We start from the raw sequence: 22338 nt of genomic DNA, 5'->3' as shown, positions 1-22338 counted from the left end.
CTGATGATTTGTTATTTACAATGAAAAATAAAAAAAATCCAAAAAAATCTRTAACTAAAACTAAGCTGCAGAAAACCTCTATTACAAATTAAACCATGTAATACAATGTTTCACTGATACAGGTGTTATGCTTTATAGATATGGTGAGTTTCACATTTAAATTCATGATTTTAACTTACTGCTAATACTTTATGGCATGCAGCCTCTCTTCTATCTTTAATGCTGTTGCAGCTTTAAAACCGCTGTTTCTAACCTCAGTGTTTTTGCGCCCTTCTGTATCTTTACCTCTCAGCTTTATTTATAGACTCTTTTGGAATGATAAATGTAAAAAATAAAAAAAATATATATTTTTTTAATTTAGAAACTGAACTTCAAAAGACTAAGTTAAAGAGTGATGACAGGAACAGCAACTCAGATACAGGCCTTCTCCAATAAATGGTTATGACGAATACTCCAAATGTTCTTCTATCTTGCACCCATTGCAACCTCATCTAAGCAGTGAGGATTTTCATCTGACATTATCCCAAACCCTTCACATCAATGTAACTGTTCTGAGGCACAGTGGCTAATCTGATATTGCAACACAACCCATCAGAGAAGGAGTTAACCAATTAGGAAGTCACTGTTGAATGATTCAAGGCACTCCTCCTTTTCTTTCTGCCTAAACAGGGCTGAGAGCTGTTCTTGCAGTGCTCCGAGTATCCCAGGGAGAGATCAGCAGTCAAAGCCAYGTTTCTTTCATGTCTGTGCAGAATGTTACATGGTTTTTGAATTTTGAGCACTTTGAGGAACACAGAAAAGTCTAGAGGAAATATCAGGACTTGACTAAGTGGAATACCTTTGAAAAGCAGTCAGATTCTTCACATCTCATTCTCTGGTTGCTGAAGACAGCACAGGATATTCATTGCTACCGCAAAGAATCCAGAGCTCAATGCTTTTTTCTCTCTTGCTACAGTACCTTGTAGGCATGTTTTCTTGGCAGCTGAACKGTGGTTGAACTCCCAGTGACATTTTTGTTTTTTGTTTTAAAAAATGTTAGTAAATTCAGTATAATGTAGTCCCTGCTTGCTAAACACTTGCCTTGTCCTACAGCACTGTCCTCAAAATCCTTCCCAGTTCCACCGGACTAAATTCACGTCCTGAATACTGAAATACAAACCAGAGCTGAGAACTGATCCCCAGACTTGAATCAAACCTGTATTTTCACTGTATTTCTTACCTGAGGGTACGGCAGCAGTGCTGAAAGGTACAGAACCAAACATGTCTGTACTAGCAGGAAGTGACTGGGATGAAGATGGGATAAAGGCATCACCTGGAGTAGCAGGAGTCTGCAAKGTAAGACAGGAATAAAAGAGAATGACGACATATCAGCTGCTGCTTCTGTAGCACATACTGTACTGTAACATCCTCTCTAACTCCAAAAATATAGGTTTGGWGGGGAGAAAAAAAAGAATGGAAAGAAGTAGAAGGAAAGATGCAGTAGGAAAGAGTATAAGAACATGCTAGAGACAGAGGGCAATAGAGAAGAAGAGAGAAAATGAGAGAGTCTTTGTGCCAGAGGAAAAATAAAAATAACATTTGCCTGGATTACACCACATGTAAARTACTGACATGATTTCTTTCTCCAGAACATATAGACTTGCGATTCTAGGTGTTATGTGACAACACCTATAAGCACCAGACCTAGACATTAACCTATGGGACAGTAAAGGTAAATAAAATATTTGCAAGATTTAAGGAAAGGCAAATAAATATTGCTTCCAATTAATCAATAAGACTAGAACCACAGGTTTACATTAAAGAAGAAACACAATCTAATTGAGCAAGCTAAGGACAAGCAGACAGCAGATTTGACCTCTAGGCCTAGACAGGCCACACAGCACCTCTGAGATCAGAGGCTGAGGACCCCACAGAACCTCAGTTTTCTCGGTATATTATACTCACCTACTCATATAGCTTATTGTAAGGTTCAACAGCCTAACAGGAAAATGATTCTGTTTTTACTTTATGATGCAGAAAAGCCTCTCAAGAAAATTTCCTTTCCCTTCAAAACAAATCCCTTCCTCCCTCTCTTTACTGTTTTGTCCTTCCTCTACCAGTGGTACCGGGATATGTGCTTGGTGGAACCAAGCAGAGATGATATATAAGGATGTAACTGGATCTTCCTGCAGCGCAAGGGAGAGACAGGGAGTTCAAGACAGAGTGCAGTGAAGCATGCAACTCTGATAAACACTAGGGAAGGAGATCTGCAGTTCAGGTTGCATCTAATGTGACACCTAGCCCTATACCAGAAAAATAAAAATTGAAGATATTTTTGCACATCATCAAGAAGCGGTGATTCCACATTCAATTTGCTTCACTTCTATTTTATCACAACCTAGAAGTGCTTTGAAATCCTCTCTACTGGAATGGCTGACGCCCTGAATTGTAAATGCCCTCAATAAACACACTGAAAATAGGACAGTAGATAAAGGCAGGGTTCAATTTTCTTGGGTACTTACTGGGGGAGAGGTTACATCAGGAGGAGTGGACATGTCCCCAAAAAGCTCTAGTTGGGTAACAGCCTGTAAAGAGAAGAAAACACTTCTTTTGAGGAGAAGAAAAAGCAAGTTAACTAGTAACAACTTGTAAACTAGTAATGTTAATCCAGAAAAAGCCACATAGGCTTCAAATGCCTTGTCCCATGTGGAAGAAGCACATGGGTTCAGCTGTGGAATTCTGGTATGGAGATCTCTACCCTAGAAAATTATTAAAGCATGAAGAAACCATACAGAATGGAACTGGTTGTATTACTGCTCTGCCCTCAACATCAGGGAGCACCAAGCGTGTATTTATGGCCAGCCTTTTTTCCTGGCTCCTTTTCTAAACCCCTATTTCAAGATCTTAAACTCAGCAGCAGACTGCGAAATGAGAAAGGATATAGAAGGGAAGGGTTTGAAATGCTGCTTGATTTCCCCTTCCCCATGGGAAGGGTGCGACCTGGATACATGGACTTGAAGGAGAATGCACAACTGGGTTACTATAAGTTTGTAGCTCTACATTTAATTCATGCTAGAAATGTTTTCTCAGGGYATCCTTCAGTTTGATCTCAAAATAGGTCACCCAAACAGGTCGCACTCAACCGGACCAGAAGGAAAAAAAGCACTTTGATAATAAGGAACACCTTGAGTGGCTGCATAATCAAAGCTCCTTCACATGTTCTAAAGTAAAATTGCTCTTCTCCACCCATTAGGTCACCTGCCAAACTATTGGGATAAAAATCCTTGTATTTTGACTTTAAATTAGCATTAAATTTTAATTAAGTTTAATATAACAGTCCGAAGGACCCACATAAGAGATGCAATGCTCAGAGTGGCTCATATTTCACAGGGTCCATTTCAGTACAGCTTGATTTCCTAAACTCTGGTCTTGTAGCCATTATTTTAACAAACMTTGCTGATTAAGGCCCTGAGCACTTTCAGTACAGGAACAGTTACAGAGTGTGGCCAGTCTTTACAATTAGAAACCAGCAGCTCATGACTGAACGATAAGGATAGGAATAACCACAGGGGCTGTGCAGGGGCATGTACAAATCCAGGTGGACGGCAAGAAAGGCAGCAATACACCCAGAGGGGATGTCCACTCCAGCACCGTGCTCTCCCTCAGTGCTGCTCCGTGTCTGCAAGTTGGTTCAGCTGGAGTCCAGGGCCAGTAAAGCACCCTTCCAGCTCCACAGCAAATGTAAAATGCATCTACCTTCTCTACCAGGGTGGCTATCACAGGAAAGCTGTGACGGGAACTCAAGGAGTACTCTTTCTTCACTACCTTTCTCCTGTTTACATGTTTTCCTTTTTCCCTGCATCGGGTTCAATCATGCCCATCCATATAGGAAGCCAGAGCTCTTGACAGGAATGAAATTTGATGCACATTTTAATTCTGTTCATTGCGTCTCCTATCCAACTTTGCAGCCACCTCAATCGCATCTACAGCCTTGAAATTCGGTTGAGTCTTGAACTGCAAATTTAGCCCTTTGGATAACAACTGCGCTGGCTGATCAGTCTTTACAAAAGGGGAGGATAGCCCCAATTTTTTTTCCATAAATGATCTTTTAAGAAATTAGACTATAATTCAAAATATAATAATTTTAAAGACATATTTTTGCAATCCAACCTCTGTACCTGTTTTACAGAAGCAATGTTACAGTCACTTAGACCTTGAATTTGTCTAGCAGCTTGGATGATTCTCAGCTTTATGTCTAACAATGTACCTGGGGATGAATTATTTCACATTTCCTCACATCATGCATTGTATTAAATAGATCACATTGCTTTAGTGATATGACAATATATTTTCTTCTTATGGGCTTATATATCCCTGTAAGTATCTGTGTGCAAATGGAAGAAAGAAGAAAATCCACATTTTTTTTCAAGGCACACTAATTCTTCTGTGCTTTAGTAAAAGACTGCTAGAAGTAGCCTCTGCAAAAAAATAAAAATAAAAAAACCCCCTCACTTCTGCATTGCGTTCACACGCGCTAGCCATATGGTGTTAAAGTTACCTAGAAAAGCTGGAATAATGACAACAGCAGCTCTCCTTCGGTAATCACTTCAGGCCTCCTTACGCCACTAATGATTCAAGAGGTGCCAGGTGACACCAAATCACAGGAAGAGTCACTTTCTTCTCCTCTCTCTAAATTGCTTGTTCAGTGCCACCCCCAAAGCTGCTCTCTTTCCACTTTTAAGGTTTTTTTTAACAGAGCCTTCCCCAGTCTTTGCCCCTCTGGCTTGCCAAAAACAGGACATGTCCTCAGGAAGATGCCCTGAGCTACAGCTCCCCCAGTGCCTCCTTCCCTCTGCGAGGGAGGAGGAAAGCACACTTGAGTGGATATTCGAGGAAAGGGCACATGGTTACGTGGACTAAGAGGAAGCGTCTGTAAAGTTCAGATTTTTTATGGAAAAATGTCATGCAACATTTCATATCCATACTGAAAACTGATAGTGAATATACTTTTGAACTCAAAATTATATGGCATGTATTTGAAAGGTGGCAAGTCAAATCTCTATGCTTCAGTAACTCTGTAAAATGGGAATAATAATACTTTTCAAAGTGCTTCAAGGTGATGGATCTCTGGAAATTCTTTGCAGATATAATTCCATCAGAGCTCTTGAGAGGCACTCTGAGCAAGGACTTCTAAACAGGCAGCTGCTAGAGCAATATGAAACCTGATTTCACTATTTATTGTGATAAACCCTTGTTCACAATATTCCCTACCAAAAAGCAGTATGTTTACAGGAGAATTATTTCTGGCAGGCATAAGAACTTTATATGCAACAGGAGCTACAGAACTACGTCAGAGAACGTAAACAGAAATTTAGCAGGAACACAACTTCACCATTTACTTACTTGAGGCAGCCTTAAGCAGCAACACTTAAACAGCAACAGCAATTTTTAAATCCCAGATAGTTCAGGTCTGCTATTTTGTATCTAGCTTGTTTCTAAAATCCAGTTATCAGCCTGTATAAATTAATGCAACTCCTCTGACATAGATGTAGTTTTATTCACCAGTAACATTTGAGATTATGGCAACCAACTAGTTATCATTTATTTTTGTGATCTCACTGTCACTACAGAACTGCATTCACCCATTTTTTAATTATTCAGATCTGATATTAACCACATTCCAGTGAAATTAATCCCAAAATGAACATTTTCAATGCACTAATCCTATAGGTGATTTCATCTATATTTCCTTAAAATATTTTTAGTGTGACAACCTTACCTGAGTGACTGAAACAAGATTTTCATCAATGTCCAGCAATAAGTTTCCATTCTGCAGCTGTAAAGCATGATTTATGAAATGAAATGAATGATTTATGAAAATGACATGAATTTCTGTGCATGAAAATGATAACCTCCATAATTATTGACTTCCCTACTGAAAGGAAAACCCTTTCATTCTCGCAGTGAGCAGAGATAGAAAGTCACATAGTCAAAATGGTGAATTTGAGTGCCGCTAGGATATGGGGCAAACATACACTTTGTTTGTGTGCTAAATCTAAGCTACTGGTATATAAGGCAACGTCAACACTTGCATTACAATTGTTTACTCTTTTAGGTATTAATGAATTCAGAACTAAACATACATAGTGAGGTCTAATCCTATGCACATTAATGAAACTTTCCAGTGGTTTGATGAAAAAAAGGGCCTTAACATCCTCAGAGGAAAACAAAAATTATGTTTTGGATAAGAAAAGCTCTAAAAGTAAGTATCTGCAGCAAAACACACCTTTCACTTAAYAAGGAAAACTAACATTAGTGTAAACACATTTGAGATGTGGATTTTCCTTCATTAGCAGCTTTCAACATTACTTATATAAGTCAATTCAAGTTATATTTAAATCCATAGATTTAGTCTGTGTGCCTGTGTACATACAGGTGTGTATGAGCACACTGTGTTTGCACATGTACACATACCTATACATAACAAACTATGACTTAAGTATCCTCAGGATGTTAAATCTCAGATAATATTTATCAAAGCATATGGGACTTTATTTCTTAAGAAACAAGCACAAACATAACAGCAAATTACCAAAAATCAAATCTTAGATGACTAGCTGAGGAGCTTCATACAAATTTACCAGCCATTAATCCAATGGCATCTTAAACAAGAAGCTAAAAATTCCCAGAAACAGCCTAAAATGTTTCCTGCTCCCTCCCCAATCTCATCATATATCTTGAAAGAGAGAGAATGGGGGGGGGGGAGGACTGGCAAGAAGCAAAGCCAGGAGAAGCAAATATGATTGCACACAAGCAGGGAAGGACCCAGCCCCGTATCCTCTCGGAGTAGGGAGCTCCCGCAGCGTTCCCCCAGCCCCAGATACGGGAAATATGAAAACCGGCTGAGCCCATTTGTTCAAACAACTCCACAGACCTTGCAAATATTCTTCAGATCGCACCAGAAAGGTTTACACCTTCAGGAACCTTGGTTTTGACCAGTAACTTATCATTTTTTGCCTGGACATCCCTCACTGAACCAGATCCCCGGTCCCTGAGCCGGGGGGACGTGCTGCTGCCCTGCAGCCGGCTCCGGGCTCGGCCGTGGCCCCCAGCCACACCGACAGCCCTGGGAAACCCTGGGAGCAGTGGCRGCGGCTCAGCGCAGAGCAAACATGTCCGCAGCGTTCAGCGGACCATTAGCAATTCCCACCTGCGCTGCGGCGGGACCTCGCAGGAAACATTTGCCCAACATGTCACGGCACAGCCCCAAGTGCCCAATTACCACGTAGCGCTCGAGCTGTGCCCGCCGCCAGCTCGTGTTCTGCATCACACGCCGCTGAGGAGACATGTCCTATGGGCGAYGTGCCCGTGGCTGTCGGAGCATGGAGGAGCCTCCGACAGCAACCGCGCTGGGGCTTTGGCATGGCTACGGCGGGCAGCGTCGGGCCCTCYGAGCCTGCCGCTGCTGAGGCTTTCCAATAGGGAGAAGAGAGCCTTCCCCATCCAAGGCAGCAATCCTCTCCCTAGTGCATCACCTAAAATAACCARAAGCCTGGAAAGATGCTCGGCTCCTTGATCTTCCTGTGGAATTGCTGCCTGTGGATTTCTCCACGTAGCGGTGTAAAAGCTGTCTTTCATTAGTCGGAAACGCATCTCCTTCAATAGGAAAACACCCTTACAGCTTAGTCAGCCGGGAACACGCAAGTTGCTTGTGCCCCGCTGCACAGACGGAGGCGGAGGAAAGAGTATTAATCCTTGTATGCTGGTGGCATTAAAGCCTATAAYGAAAGCTCCATGTCTCTATACAGCATGTGAGACACACTGTAAATCTTTTAAGCATGAAATATGTAAATCTGGTGTCTTAAAGCAGCAGGAAGCTTTTTAAACCACTCCAGCCAATAATGAAATTCCTTGTGACACTTTTCATTATTCTGTAAAGAGAAACATATTATTCAAGAGTTGGGGGGAAAAAAAAAGAAGTACAGAAGCCATTGCAAGTAAACTGCAGCATTTATATACCTAAATAGAAAATGATCGACGTCCACTACAGTTTTCCCACTGACTGCAAAAGACCCCAAGAAAGTATCATTTTTCTAAGCAATGCAAAAGTTTAGGTTTTAAAGGAAAAATATAAGACAGACCTACTGCTCTCATGAGACCGTAAAGCGCCTTGTTCTTTACACTGCTGTATATAACAAGCCAGCACATTCAACTTCTGTTACTCAGTCTGGTTTTAGTAAAAGCAATGAATCTACATTGATTCATAACAGGAGAAAACCCCCTTAATATTTCTATATTTTTACAAGTGAGATGATAAAAATAGTGTCTCACAAAACATGAGGGTGAAACCTCAGGGACCAAAGAAAAGATGGTGCTCAAAAAGAATGAAAAATAACACACAGTAATTATCTTGTACTCTGGTACAGAGCTCAGCAAGTTAAAAAGAGTATAGTATGATAATAAATATAGTAATTAAGCAGCAATTAGTAATTAACCTTTGAGCTGGGTGTTACCTATTCAAACCTTTTAGGGCAGCAGAGGGAGTTAAACTTGGCCTCCCGCATTCTGGGTGAGTGCCATTAGATAAAAGAGGGAMCATCCAACCAGGCTGCTTCTCTTCATTTGCATCCCCTTTTTCTAACATGTGCCTTCCACTGAAAGTTCAAYGACAAGTCAAGTGGTTAATGTGAGAACTACAGATCTGGGGTTATTGTAGTTGAAAATTTAAATACTTTGGGCTATGAATTTTAAATATTTTTCCTGATGGTTCAAACCATTCTTTTAGTTCAGTGACTAAACCAAAGCTTCAGTTATTTGCACAACCCRATACACAACAAATATTGACATTACTATGAGCTCCGTGAGTTCCAGGTAGTTAATTAATAAACTAAAATTCATTAAAAAATTATTAGAACTACAGTTACAGAGCAAGTCAGAAGCACAGACAAAATGATGATCAGTCAAACCATATCTATTAGGTTGAAACCACTGAAAATATCCAAGAGAGATACTGTTTTCCCTGAAACTTTTGGGACATATTCTCAAATGCTGCAAGCCACATTAGCTCCACGGACTGCCATAAAACTACGCTGATTGCAAACATGCACAACGTGACCCAAAAGATATGCATTTGGGCATCAAGCACTTACACAAGGTTCAGTTCAAGTGCCCAGAATTCTGTAGGAACCTGCTATTGAAAGTTTCTCTTTTTAGTTTAATAGGATAATCCTTAGTTTTAAATGGTCAGGAGCATTCTTCTTCAGGTAGCTCTTTTTTTTTTTGTGCATTTTTCTTTGAAGTAGGAAACCCGAGTCCTGATTTGGGTAAGATGCATTCAACTACAGGGTAACCTTGAGCTTCATCTCACTCACAAACTGCCCCATTTCCTTTGCTTGTTCCCTGGGAACTGCTGGATGTGCTGGTAAAAAACGCTGCTGTAAGTCAATACCGTGCAGCTAAGGAGGTGGTAAGTTTAAGAATAATTGACATAGTAGATAATTGAGAAATGTTTGAGCAAACTGCTTTGCTGTTACTTGCTACTTTCCTTTAAATTAAGGATATCTTCAGATAATCAAAGCATATATGCACTCATTCGTTTGTTTTTTTCTTTTCAGTTGAGAGGAACTTAATTCTGAATTCTCTGYGTACCTTAGGTATTTATTTTCATAGGAAATGGTATTTAAAATGTTTCAAGTAGCTGTTTTCCTCTGACAGACTCCAATCAATCAAGCATCCATATGGTTGACTACTACAGGAGGTACCTAACAACTTCTTTCTCTCTCAGATTATTCTTCCAGAGTGGGAGCAGGGGGGGAAAACACAAAAAAACAACCAAACAAACAAAAAAAAACCACTGGAAGCTGTTGCCTAGGTAGGTATTTTCTTACAGAAAGGGCTGTTTCTTTGCTCTAGTTTAGGGTCGGAGCCATGCTGCTTCCAGGCAGTTCAGCATCCGAGATGATTAACGCTGGCGCAGAGGTGCCGGCCCCGCTGCCCCTGCCCCATGCCTTGTCCAGACCCCCGCGTGAGCTTGGGGAGCACCGCACACACCGGGCACATCACACGCATTTAAAAGAAATGCTGCAGGTTAAGATTCATAACCTCTAAATATTATCTATTAATAATGGATTCATTCTAATATATAACCCTCCAGATTGTTGGAAAACAGATTCTGAATGCAGATCAGTAGCTTTTTATATGTATCCTTATTTGCCCAAACCCTTTCTAATGCAAGACCAGTTCCTTCCCAGYGGCCCGTACTATTACATTTTCAGAATAAACACTGCTTCTCAAGGTTTGCTTTCCCTTTTTAGCAAAACACCTGACATTTCCACAGATATTGTCTGTGGCGAATGTAAATATCATTTCCCTCTGGTAATATGCTTAACAATAAAGAAATGTTAACAAATGTTTGAATGAGAAAAACATACATTTACGGTATCTAAATCGCTCTCTGGAGCATAAAATAAGACAAATATAACTCCAACTGAAAAATGCCATCACCAACAACAAACCCCACCACCACTGGATTATGAAAAAAGTTCTCTCTGGCATAAATATACAACATTAGGAAATTCCACTCAAAGAACTACCTTTTCATCTAACAGCAATTTACTGCACACATCAGGAAAAACATTCAACCATCCTTTGAATAAGATACAGGCAAATGACACAAATAAGAATACCTACAAGAAAGTACAGACAGATCACATTGAAAAAAGGTCTCCATGGGAGGTAAGTCTAGATAAGCAATAGGGGCAGACATCAGAGGCAGAAAGAGAGCGGGAGAAAACAAAGTCAAACTGTGACCGATAACAGTCAATTACATGCGTTATACTTCTGCAAAAGGAAATACTAGAAATAATACTGCATCTGTGGAAAGGCACAACTGGTAAAGAAACTGAATTATTTTTCTCTGAGAAAACTGGTTGCAACTAGTAATGCTGCCTTTATAAAAGACAGCCATTTATAGGGKTTTTTTTTTTCTATCTGTCCAAGCAGCTCTAAAATTAAAGCAATATGAACAAGTTCTACTCTTATTTCTTAATATGTCTAGCACTATACTCAAATCAAGAAGAGGTACAGCATCTTATAAATGTTATTTCATGTTTCCTCTTACTGAAGATTTTGTTGAAATTCGTAAACTTACTCTTTTCAAGACACAATGAGGACAAAAGTCTTGCATTTAAATAAAACCCCAGACTACATCAAGCTAATACATCTTTTATCTCGAATTAAACTAACAAGTGACTTTTCTAGATAGCAGATATTCATTTTAGATTACCTGCCCTTTTAACTGTGACATTCTCTAATATCTTTGAATAGAGTTTAAGAACAATAACCCCCTTTATACAAAATTAAGAGTTCAGCATTATGAAGGAGACCTTAAGAAGAACGTTCTTCAAAGTGAAACAAGTAACAAGCCAACATAGGAGAAGATGTGTCCTCCTTGCTTTAGTGAGCTGGGGCTAATTTAGGGAACTAAAGTCTCATGCCAGTTTCCTGGATGGACACAAGTCAACAGAGCCCACAGAGGTGGGATTATGCTAGGGCCTTCTGCTGGAATCAACCCTTTCTGAGCATTACGTTGCTCTTTCTCTACACAACTCATACATTAATCCTTATATCAGGGTAACAAAGTCAAAGAAACAAATATCTTGCTACTAGACCTACTTCCAATAAAGTCCATTATCATTGCAGCGGTAAGGGTAAGTAGCATATGAGAGCATCTGGTTCATCAGTTATTTGATTAAGAGCTATGCAGTATAAAAGAAATATCAAATTAGAAGAAAAATGATAAACACCCAGACACACAACCATTAACAGCAGATGATAACAGAGACAGTAACAGAGCAGAGCTCTTCACTGACTGATTGGGCCATTAAAGGAACCGTTCAGGCTTAGCCTCGGAGGGGACCAGCCTGATTTTTGTAACTGATAAGAAGGGGGAAACAAGATTAGCATGAATATTATGGGATATCTGAGGAGGCTTGTGGGATTGTGTAAAACTTCTGGGATGCTTAGGGGAAGGGCCAAGATGGGGAAAGGGACAGATCAAGGTGGATCATGGAGGAACACATGTGAGGAAAATGGAAAGGAAGGGGAATAAAGGGGGCCTGCTGTGGGTAGGCAGGCTGCCAATCTGACTGAGCCCTGCACCTGATCACCACAGACTATCCTATCTTCTTATCAAGCCCTTCTCATAACTATTTTTTCTGTGTAATCTCACTATCCTACAGGTAAGYGCTGCAAGGTCTAAGTGCCAGCAACCAGAAATGGGGCCGCAGGTGACTGGGCCCATGGGTCTATGAGTTACCAGCTGGAGAGGCCGGGGTATATATGCACATGGGAGAGGTCTAAACATCACCAACTGGAAAGACCTGGGTGTACTTGTATTTCTCCTGTGAATTTAATCCCGTTTGTGTAATTCTTCAGCAAACTTCAAGCTGGACTAGCTGCAAGTAGTAAGAGACCCRCATCTGCGTCTGGAAAGACTCAAGGTCTGAGCCAGCGCCTGGTAAGKCAGCCCAGGGTCCAGGCATGGATATTAGGCACGGACTGAGTGCCTGTCTAATATTTGAGAGATCTGTGATTGTGGGGATGCTTGTGAGACAAGTGGGCAAGTGCACGCATCTGTTCGCTAGTAAAAATTGAGCTGAAGTAGCCAGCGAGCAGGAGACACCTGCGCAGCAGGCAAGGGGCCAACATCTGGGCACGGACATTAGACAGAGAGGGGCCGTGCTGATAGCAGAGGGATCTGCGTGCGTGGGCTTCCCTGTGAATCTAGAGAGTGAGGATGTGTCTGTTTTCACCAGGGAACTTCACTCCTGATCAGCCAGAGAGGAGGAAGAGGACYGGGCTATCTGTACCCGTGTTTTACATGACTTCTAGTGGTGCAATACGGGGATGCTGGCAAAGGCAGTGCTCTGCGTGCAGCGGTCTGTGTGCCCAGCCACATYAGTGTCCTCTGCACGCGCACGTGCCTCTCTGGGACATGCTCAGCCTCGCGACTGGCCCAACCTGCAGGCAGGACCAGCTGCCGCATCCACTGGCCTGGGACAGGCTCACTCCTGGGTCGGAGAGCGCCCCGAGAAGGAGGAATCACCAGGTCCCAGAGTCCACTGGATTCGGCAGCTCCCTGAGCAGTAGTCTGAGGAAATGGAATTAAAGAAAGCAGGGACATGGTGCTTTCAAACTCAGAGAAAAAAACCTTGCATTATGTTTAGGCTGAAAAACAGCCTATGTTGTTTCCATCAACTCAYCCACACAGTGATTTATTTCAGTACTTAATACAACTGAAGACAGCAGAATACCAGTTCTCATCTTTGCTCTCTCCAGGGAACAAAAATAAAACTAGACCCAAACAGGCTAACGGCTGGAACAAGGCTTGCTCCTATTTAGACTCTGAAAGACTGATACGGATGTTGTAGGCAAAAGGGCTTGTGACTTATGTGCCTTCCAGACATCCATCTATTTAGACACATAACTCTGTGAGGGAGATTACAGAGATTAAAGGTGAAGAAAACTACTGAAGGGAGATAGAGCTTTAAGTCTTAACACTAAAAAAACAAAAGCAGGCCAGCYAAGTGTATATCACATATTTTATACAGAGGGCACAAACAGTGTGTCTAGCAATGGCCACGGCTGTCCCTTCCCTYGATCACAAGAACACCACATTGCCCACATAAAACGGAGCAGGCTACAGCTTTTCTCATCTGCAATACAGAAACGCCAGCCAAAGTGATTGCAGCTCAGGCACACGCACCTTAGCCCAGAAAAATGCTGTGAGGTTAGAAAAGTGTTGTCTACATTGTCTGTACGGTCCATTTCTCTGCTAATCTCTACAGACTGAAAAGAATTTTTTCAATTCCCACAGTAGCTCTCTCAATTTAAGGAAGCTTTGTCTTTATTTTAGCCTTTAGGAAACGAATGGAGGCAAGGTCTATCTTTACAGAGTACGTACTTGTGTGTCTAAACCAGTTACAGGTAAACAGGGTAATCTGGTATAAAATTACTTTTAGAAGTAAGGTGATTTAAGCACAAATTGAATTTTAGAGATTTATGCAATCTGGATAGTCATAAATTATAAAAATGACGACTACTGTTTCAGTGAAGGAGTCTTATTTAAATTTCCCTTGGATCCCAATGGAGTGTAGTGTAGTGTAGTGGAAAGTGTGTAACATTTGTACAATAACCTTTTTTTTCCCCTATATCTTTAATCTGAAATTACATTTCTGTTGCAGAATATTTTGGAATAGCTCCAACATGTAACAGAAAGTTCATCACTCTGTAAAACATTTCCCAGGATCATTTCTCAACAACGCCGTAGGTTTGATTTTTTTCAAACTGCTAAGGATTCGGAAGGGTAAAGGGGGGAAGCTGTTTGTTTTTTATTGAGTCTGCCCTCTTAATTTACCCCTGCTGCACACAACGAATGCAGCCAAGCAAGCAAAACAATGAACTAGCTGTATGCATCRTCCAAAAACACATCTAAACACAACGGGAATAAAGGTCTTGCTCTGTTAGGCATTGCAAAGCCAGTTTTTCAAGAATCAGCTGAAATATCCCTAACTCTGAGCTTAGGTGCTGAGCTCTACATAAGCCTACATATATATATACGCACACACATATATACATACATATATATAACCCATATGAAGAAACATGACCACTTGCTGTTACAGGTGCCATAATTTGGGAAGACTAGGGAGGAGGATCTGCTTTCTGATTCTTTTACAGTTACAATTTTCATTAAAGAGTAAAACACAAAATATCCCCAGCAAAAATAGTTTGAGAAAAAAAAAGAATAATAAACAAACAAAAAGAACAGACATAGTTGTTACAGCTCTTGATCAGGGAACTGCCAGCCCACTAAGCAGAGCAACCACAAGTTTACGGTTGCGATCTCCATGAAACAACATTGGCCGCCTGGCTAGATGCTCTCCTTGGAAAAGGGAAGTACGGACACGGCTGAAGCTGAGCAGGGAGCCAGCTAGCGGAAATTCAGGTGTGTGCACTGTTTTGCTGTGGATCCACTCATGACTATTAACCGCACAGCTGGGTATGCCAGTGCGGAGGGAGGGTAAAGGCTGTTACTCGGTGCTTTTACTCCCATTTTGCACAGGTGCAAACAGAAGTACAAAGCGTAAGATGGCGGAAAACAAGGCCCGCGGACCTTGAGCAAAGGAATGAAAAACCACCTCAAAAATCTCCGTGAGTTTTTACAGTGTGGAAGTACTTAAACGGCAGATAACGTCCAACAGGCCCTGAGCGGTAACAGGCACACCTAACGCAAAGCCCAAACAAAATAAACGTGACTACCACCCGCGCGACATAGCGAACCCGCCGCACAAGGACGAGGGATTCCCCTCATCGCCGCCGGCTGGAGCAGCCTGATGGCAGCAGCCTCCTGCCTCCTCCAAAACACAACGGGAACCCCCCCTGCAAACGCGAGTACCGTAAGACACGAGSGCAACGTCGCTGGAGACACACCACCGCTGGCAGGCGCGCACAGCGCGACACGAGGCAGACGACACGGGTCGCAAAGGGGACGGCGTCCACACGCCAGCCGGCAACAAGCTGCTCCCGCGTGGAGAGGCTTTTAGCATCCCGGCCGCCTGCTCCCGCACAGGCCTCGCCACCGGAGAGCTGCGACAACAACATCGCGCCTTCAGCGCCGAGGTGCTGCCTTTGGCGCGGTGTTAAACGGCTCTGCTACAAGGCAGCYGTGCTAAGAGATCTAACACTACCATTAAATCAAAAGGCAAACTGAAAGCGCAGAGGTATTTCCCATGCTGCACAAAAACGTATCAGAAAACAACGCTACAGCAAAGTCTGCTCCATGGGTACTGGTATGTCTATCCATTTCTCTCAACAAAAATAGTAGAGTCCCACCAACACAAAGAAACTCATGCTGCAAAATGTTATCATAACAAAGTAATGTATTTTCAAATTTAGCCACAACTAGTTGTACCCACTAAAAATGCTTCTCCTTTCCCCCTTTTAATATTAAATCCCACACAGAGGATTTAATTAAATTTAGTTAAATTAGGGCATTTAAACATGGGTGTCTCCTTCAGCAACAGTAAATAAAAATGGCAGGCTTTGCAGACACGGATGGCCAGACTGTGTTTGTGCGCTCTTTCTTCGCATGTTTGAGAACTTGACTGTGAAGGTTGATTGTGGAGGCTGAAGTCAACRTCACCAGCCCGCATGCTGCTTCTGTGAAGCCACTGATGCAATGTATTTGCTTCAAACTTACTGAAAAGACATGGTTAAAAAGCTTTTCTCCAGAGTAAGTGTTGCAGAAAGAATTCATTTTTTGGAAGATGGACAGAGTTACCCAGAATTACTCCAGGTAATGCTGCCGCTTTAGGGACTGACTTTCCGAGTGACCCGGTAGGGACCGCGGCTGCCCATGCCTCTCATGTGGCTGCAGACACGCCTCTGACTTGGGACCCGAAAAATCCCACCTGCAAAAGGCACTTGAATCCCAGGCTGAATTAAAACAGAGCTTTTTCTGACACAGTCCCCCGGCTCGGGCAGACGGGGCAGGCAGCGCTGCAGATGGTAGACCTGTGTGGGCTCAGGTCCAGCACGGCTTCAAGCATGGGTTGTGGTCCGCATCCTCCTGTGCAGAGCCTATGGCTCTCCCGTGCCTTGGTCCACGACAGCCATTTACTCCTCGTCCATCCCACCCTGACTTGTTAATATTTTCCATTCACTTGGTACTAGGCAGATGACTGCCTGTACTGTGAAGCATCAGCTCTAATGCTTTGAATCTTTCTGCAGCAGTAAGATGAGTTGTTTGAAAGCCTTCATAAAACTGTAAGCAGCTAGTTTAGACATTTTGATGGGAAGAGTAGGTTTTATTGTGACGTGACTGACAGTCTCAGTGAAGGGTATTTACAGTCTGACTCTTATTACTAAAAACACCATGACAGGTAGAACTTGATGTGTACGTATAATGGGGAGACAACTGAAAATTATGACAAAAAGAGCTCGTTAAACATTTTGCTTTTTAATTTCACATACGGCACTACAATTTCTAAGTGGAGCATGTACCGCTTAACACAAGCTCTTTGGGATAAGTCTGCTTTCCTTGTCTAGCTTGATGCCTAGATCAAGTGAATGGAGAATATGAGGATTTGCCTGAGAAAGGAGTAGAAAGAAAATGGGAATGAGTGCAGGAAGCGTGAGCTGGTGACACAGAGGAAGGGAAAGACACTGGAAGGAAACTAGATACTGTGAGAGGCGTATGTTTGGAGCCAGGACACATGCCAAACGGAGGGGATCTACAGAAGAGCAGGGTCTGCTGGAAAGGGACACAGCAAGAAACGGGAAAATATCAAACTGCATCAAGTAAGCAATCTGTTCATCGCAACGTCAGAGGAAGTGCCTGACCACCAGCCACGCACCCAGAACTGAGTTCAGTGGATACGTTCAAATTCTGAGATTGGAGGCTCATTCCTTTATGCCTCATTACCACCATCTTCACATTACCCAATGTCAATGATCAGGAGGAGTCGCGCTATGAAGTCCTTCGACACATTCTGGTAAATGGCCTTACACGATTGCACAGCATTGGGCTAGTACACTGGCTGTCTTGATACATATACAATGCTAATTACTTGCTGACRCTGCCGTGAACATGCTTCATAACCTTCAACCAAATGGGACCCAAAACACAGAGAAAGCAACATTTGCCAAAACAGTCCTGGTTTCTTAGGAAGCTACATCTTCCTTAAGAAAAAAAAAATATATATATAATTATATTTTTGTATATACATACACACACATACATATATATACACACACATACAATTTATATATATATATGAATTACACTTCCCAGTTAATAAACTTTGAAAAAGAGATTCTGACTTTTAACTTTTACACTTCGGTATAATTCATCTCACCTAAGCCTRTCTATCTAAAAGTTAAGTGATCATTCCAGCAAGCTATTTACGCTCCCTCTGCAGCCACRGGTAAATAGCATCTGGATGTACATTCATGTCAGCCCGAGAGGGACAGATCAGATGGGAGGAAATTCCTTGCAAAGCTGGCTATTCCTCTCCATTGACTACAGAGGATCAAAGGGAGAAGGCACCTAGATGACTAGCTTAGTATACCTCATTTTTATGTGCTGAGACCAGAAATAACCTGCCTGAGAACACACCAGAGGAAAACAATCCCAGCATGGAAAATGAATCTATCTAGGGAATGCAGGCAGTTCAGTTTGAGCTCAAGCAAAACTCRCTGTGTTTTTATTAACTGTTGTTTTTTTAGTCAGGAGAGGAAATTCTTGTTGCCTAAAACCCATTAGAGGCTAAAGAAAATTTCTCTCTTCTTTCACCCATTATGAAATTAATGAAAGCAAGATCTCCTTATAGGGAGAGTATCCTTATATGTTTAAACCAGGTAGATGAGCTAGATTRTTTGCCCCCACATTGAATTTTACAGGTTTATATAATAAGGACAGCTCTAAATTGAAAATAAAAAAATTACGGCAAGCATCTCAATGACAGTGTCTTACATGTGGAAGGGTAAGCAATAAATCAGACGGGCAGTGGAATATTACATTACTAATTTTAAGAGCTACTGCTGCTTTCCTTTTTTGTACTACACACTAATACAAAAAGGYGAAACAATCTTAGCTACATACTTCTCCCTCTTCTCCTTTTTTTCCCCCTTTATAAATTGAAGTACGTAACTCGTTTGGTGATAAAGGCCTAATAATTTTAAACTTAACCACGAAATAGCAAAAAATTAGTTCTGTAACCAGCTTTATAGAGGTGACAGTAAGTATATATGATGATTACAGACTAGGTTCAATATGCCTTATATCTCAGGCTCCTGCTCTGTAACGTGACAGTCTAACACCAAAGCGTCTGCAGAAACAACAGTGAGTATACTATACATGCAGTCATACTGCAAAGGCCTAAATTACAGACTTTGAGTAAATTTGAAACTTCACTGAGGGAATAGTAAAAAAGTCACAAGAAATGTACAGAGGACACTGAACTGCATGAGAAATGAGTGAAGAATCTACGACTAGTCCTTGTCCTCAAAYACCTTAATTAGCTATGCAACATGAGATATCTTATTAGATTTTTCCCAGTCAACAAGATGATGTCTCCCTCCTCCCAGTGGATTATCATGAAACATTTATGGYGAGTTCTGTTTGCTTGTGCAAGCCACAGAAGTGTCACAATTCAGACCCCCATCCAGTCCCCCCYGCATTTATCTTTTTTTATTCAGCACCTCTGTGCTCAGCCCAAGCTGTGCAATTTTCCACATCCTTATGTGAAAGGAGTGTTTCTCTCTCTCTCTTACAGACATTTTCCCCATGCTTACAGCAAACCAAGATTCCTGACCTTTTCCTTTGTTTTTCTCCCATTCTCCTACAAATCCTCAGAAATACTAGTTTCCCATGTAAACACAAATGAACAAGTTCTCGAAGTACTGTTACATTTAGAGCACAAATTTATACTCAACAGTACAACCCTCCCTTCAGCAAATGTACCATCCTGTTGCTAAGGCATCCATCATCCCATTTCTTCACCTCTCTGCACTTGTCCCCATTCCTCATATATTCTGCAGATAAATGTTTTGCCATTTCAGAATGTTAATRCATAGAAAGGGAATGGTGCTATCTGGATAAAGCAGCATATTACTCCTAGTTTAYAACACATTCAGCTGTCCATGCAAGACATAAAACAGAAAGAATTAAGTTTTTATTGGTCTTATTGGCCCTTAGCCTGTTGTATGCTTAGTGCACTACAGAAATAATACATAACAACAGTGGGAGGAAAACTGCCTGTGCTGATTACAGCTCGTAATAGCCAGAAAAGCACTGTAATATGTACAGCAAAGATTCTGTCACTTCACAAATTTGTTGAGTGAAGCCTTTTATTCACTTAAGCTTGAAGTAGTTCCTTCTGGAGTTTCCTACAGCTGTTTAAACCAATGGCAGTTAGGTATCTCTACCTTACAACTGTACAGCTGTTCTAACATTAAGCTACTCTAGAAGTTGGTTTTATTGGGARAATAATTGCTTTTCCATGGTATATATTTCTTTCAAATGACAGAAGAGTAATTCTAATGCCAATTCCTGATGCTTTATCMCATTTGATTTGAAGCTCCTTATGAAATCTTCACCCATCAGCACAYTGTATTCACTAGAAAGTCTTTTGAGAGGTGCAGACATTACAGCTGCAGAAAATCGTCACAGAGGACACAAAAGTGTTCTGACATACCTGTTCCTAAYGCTACTCTTCTCTCGACCTCCACTCTATTCAGCCCTCGCCTTCCCTGCTGTCCTACTTAAACCAAGCTGTAACGGCACAATACGTAAAGTACCATTTTGACAGAGTGCACAGGGAGAGGAAACGCAGCCCAAGCTCAGTCGGTGTGCTCTGGGCGACTCCAGCAACGACAGAGGGCTCAGAAGCCTTGCATAGCTTCAGGGAATAGAGGGACTCTTCTAACCCAGGCAGCAAAGGCGTTTTTAGTAAAGCATTAGCGTGCAGAAGGTTGACTGTTGGCTCTTAACCACAGATACCACATTTATAAATGGTGAGTTTCACAAGAATGAATCAAAAAAGACAGTAGGAGATTTAGGTAATGAATGAGACTGAATTTAGCAAAGTTACTCTGKTTACTGGCTACTCTGAGCCAGCCCTGCATTTACAGATCACTGACAAATTAGACATCAGAAGAAATGTACCAAATTTTATATAAAATTATGAAAGTCAAAGAAGCTAAGAAACATACCTTCTTTACTGCATATAAATAGGGAAGATACTTACACTTACAGGTTGACTTTTTGGCACATCATAAACACCTTCTTTCTTTTGGCTGGTAGGAACCTGCAACAGCAAATGAAAAATACTGTCATTATCCAAGCAGACTGATGAAAAACTGAAATGTGCAACCAATATTTAAGTACAAGGTAATCATTTAATACTAATGAAATCAAGGATGGCCCCCTTTTCATTCAAGGAGTAACCTTAAAGGGAGATCTTACCTAAGTAACAAAATATATATCTGAATTTTTTAAAGCCCAAAGTTCAGCACTGCTCAGAAATGAGATTTTCACACTTAAGTTTGGTTGCATGAAGTTCAGGTGTATTTGGATCTCCCTCCTACTTAACYGTTGCTTGGGTTTGTTTTTTTTGTTTTGTTTTTATTTCATTTGGAGGTTAGAAGATGCCCATGATCAGGTCAATAYGTCACCTTTCTTTGTAACGGAGATCCAGAGTAAAGCTACCAATTTAAGGGTAGATGTTTGGCCTATGGCATTTCTTCTACCCAACTCACTGAATAACATAAGTTAACTAAGGTCATAACATGTATCCCCRCAGCAATGGGGCTCTGTGCCTGCTCTAAGTAATGTTTGGTTACATTTCTGCAATTCTTACTAATTAAGGAATTACCAGCCTGCCAGAGTCTGAGGCYGCATATACACTCACAGAGTTGATGGATAGGGATAATACGCTTAACTAAACTTTGGGTGGGAGTCTTTAGTTAACAGTCATAAGTTATGCCTTAGGCATTTACATCCTACTCACGTAAATTTAGTTGCTTTAAAATACAACTGAGAAGGGAAATGGGCTTAGCTTGTCTAAGGACTGCTGTTCTACAGATTTATAATTTGTGATTGTATTTCTTTTCCTTCCTAAAAGCACTAAACATCTTGTACATGGCGCTAGAAAAAAAAAACAGTAAAAAACACATGCTCTGAATAGACCTGCATGTTCTAAGCAATCAGTGCCACTTCTCCATTGAACAAGGACAGTAGCATAAGGAGGCTACATCAGACATTAATGAAACCTCGCAATTTAATAAAAGAAATAATATTGCAGATATGATAAAATGATTACCTTTTTGTTTCCTAAGACAATAAATATCTTGGAGTTCTGAGATCAGAGTAGGTCAATTTTAGGGGAAGCTGAAGGAACGTTACTTATTCATTGAGATGTGGCATCATTTCTTATTTTGTATAATCTATCAAAAACAACCTCTAAAGTTTCAAATATTCTCATGCCCATATTTGAATGTCAAAGCCTTCAAGGGAAACTGGTGCATCTCTATTAACTTAGCGCACACTGAAGTTTTTCAAAAGCACTCAAGAGGTGTAAGTGCAGAACACTTACAAAAACAGAATGAGCCTAGTTATAGTAGATGCTTTTTAAAGATTTATACTCCTAATGCAGGAACAATTTGCTCAAAGTGTTTGCCATTGTTCTCCYGAAGTGCTGTCCTCTTCCACTAAAAACCACCTATCACACTGCATGCGTGGATCTGCTAAGAGTGGAACAATTCAATTCAACTGAAACAAAAATCTCTTTGCAGACT

At 41.2% G+C, this 22338-nt stretch overlaps 1 protein-coding gene across 5 annotated transcripts in view; it reads right to left on the bottom strand.

The window, feature by feature from the left end:
- The window catches only part of DAB1 (DAB1, reelin adaptor protein), a 122973-nt gene that overhangs the window by 12360 nt on the left and 88275 nt on the right, over window positions 1-22338 (bottom strand). For 3 of the 5 annotated variants that reach the window (XM_026069024.1, XM_026069025.1, XM_026069028.1), the window contains 4 exons: window positions 20790-20849; window positions 5759-5815; window positions 2502-2564; window positions 1220-1328 (listed from right to left, as the gene is read on the bottom strand). In XM_026069024.1, the coding sequence (XP_025924809.1) occupies window positions 1220-1328; window positions 2502-2564; window positions 5759-5815; window positions 20790-20849 (289 nt within the window). The remainder of the gene's footprint in view (window positions 1-1219; window positions 1329-2501; window positions 2565-5758; window positions 5816-20789; window positions 20850-22338) is intronic. The other 2 variants (XM_026069026.1, XM_026069027.1) reach the window with 2 other exon arrangements.

The sequence above is a fragment of the Apteryx rowi genome, unplaced genomic scaffold, assembly GCF_003343035.1.
Source record: "Apteryx rowi isolate R43461 unplaced genomic scaffold, aptRow1 scaffold_284, whole genome shotgun sequence".
Classification (NCBI taxonomy): domain Eukaryota; kingdom Metazoa; phylum Chordata; class Aves; order Apterygiformes; family Apterygidae; genus Apteryx; species Apteryx rowi.
The sequence above is the reverse complement of the archived record's forward strand: the minus strand, read 5'-3'. Positions and strand labels throughout refer to the sequence as shown.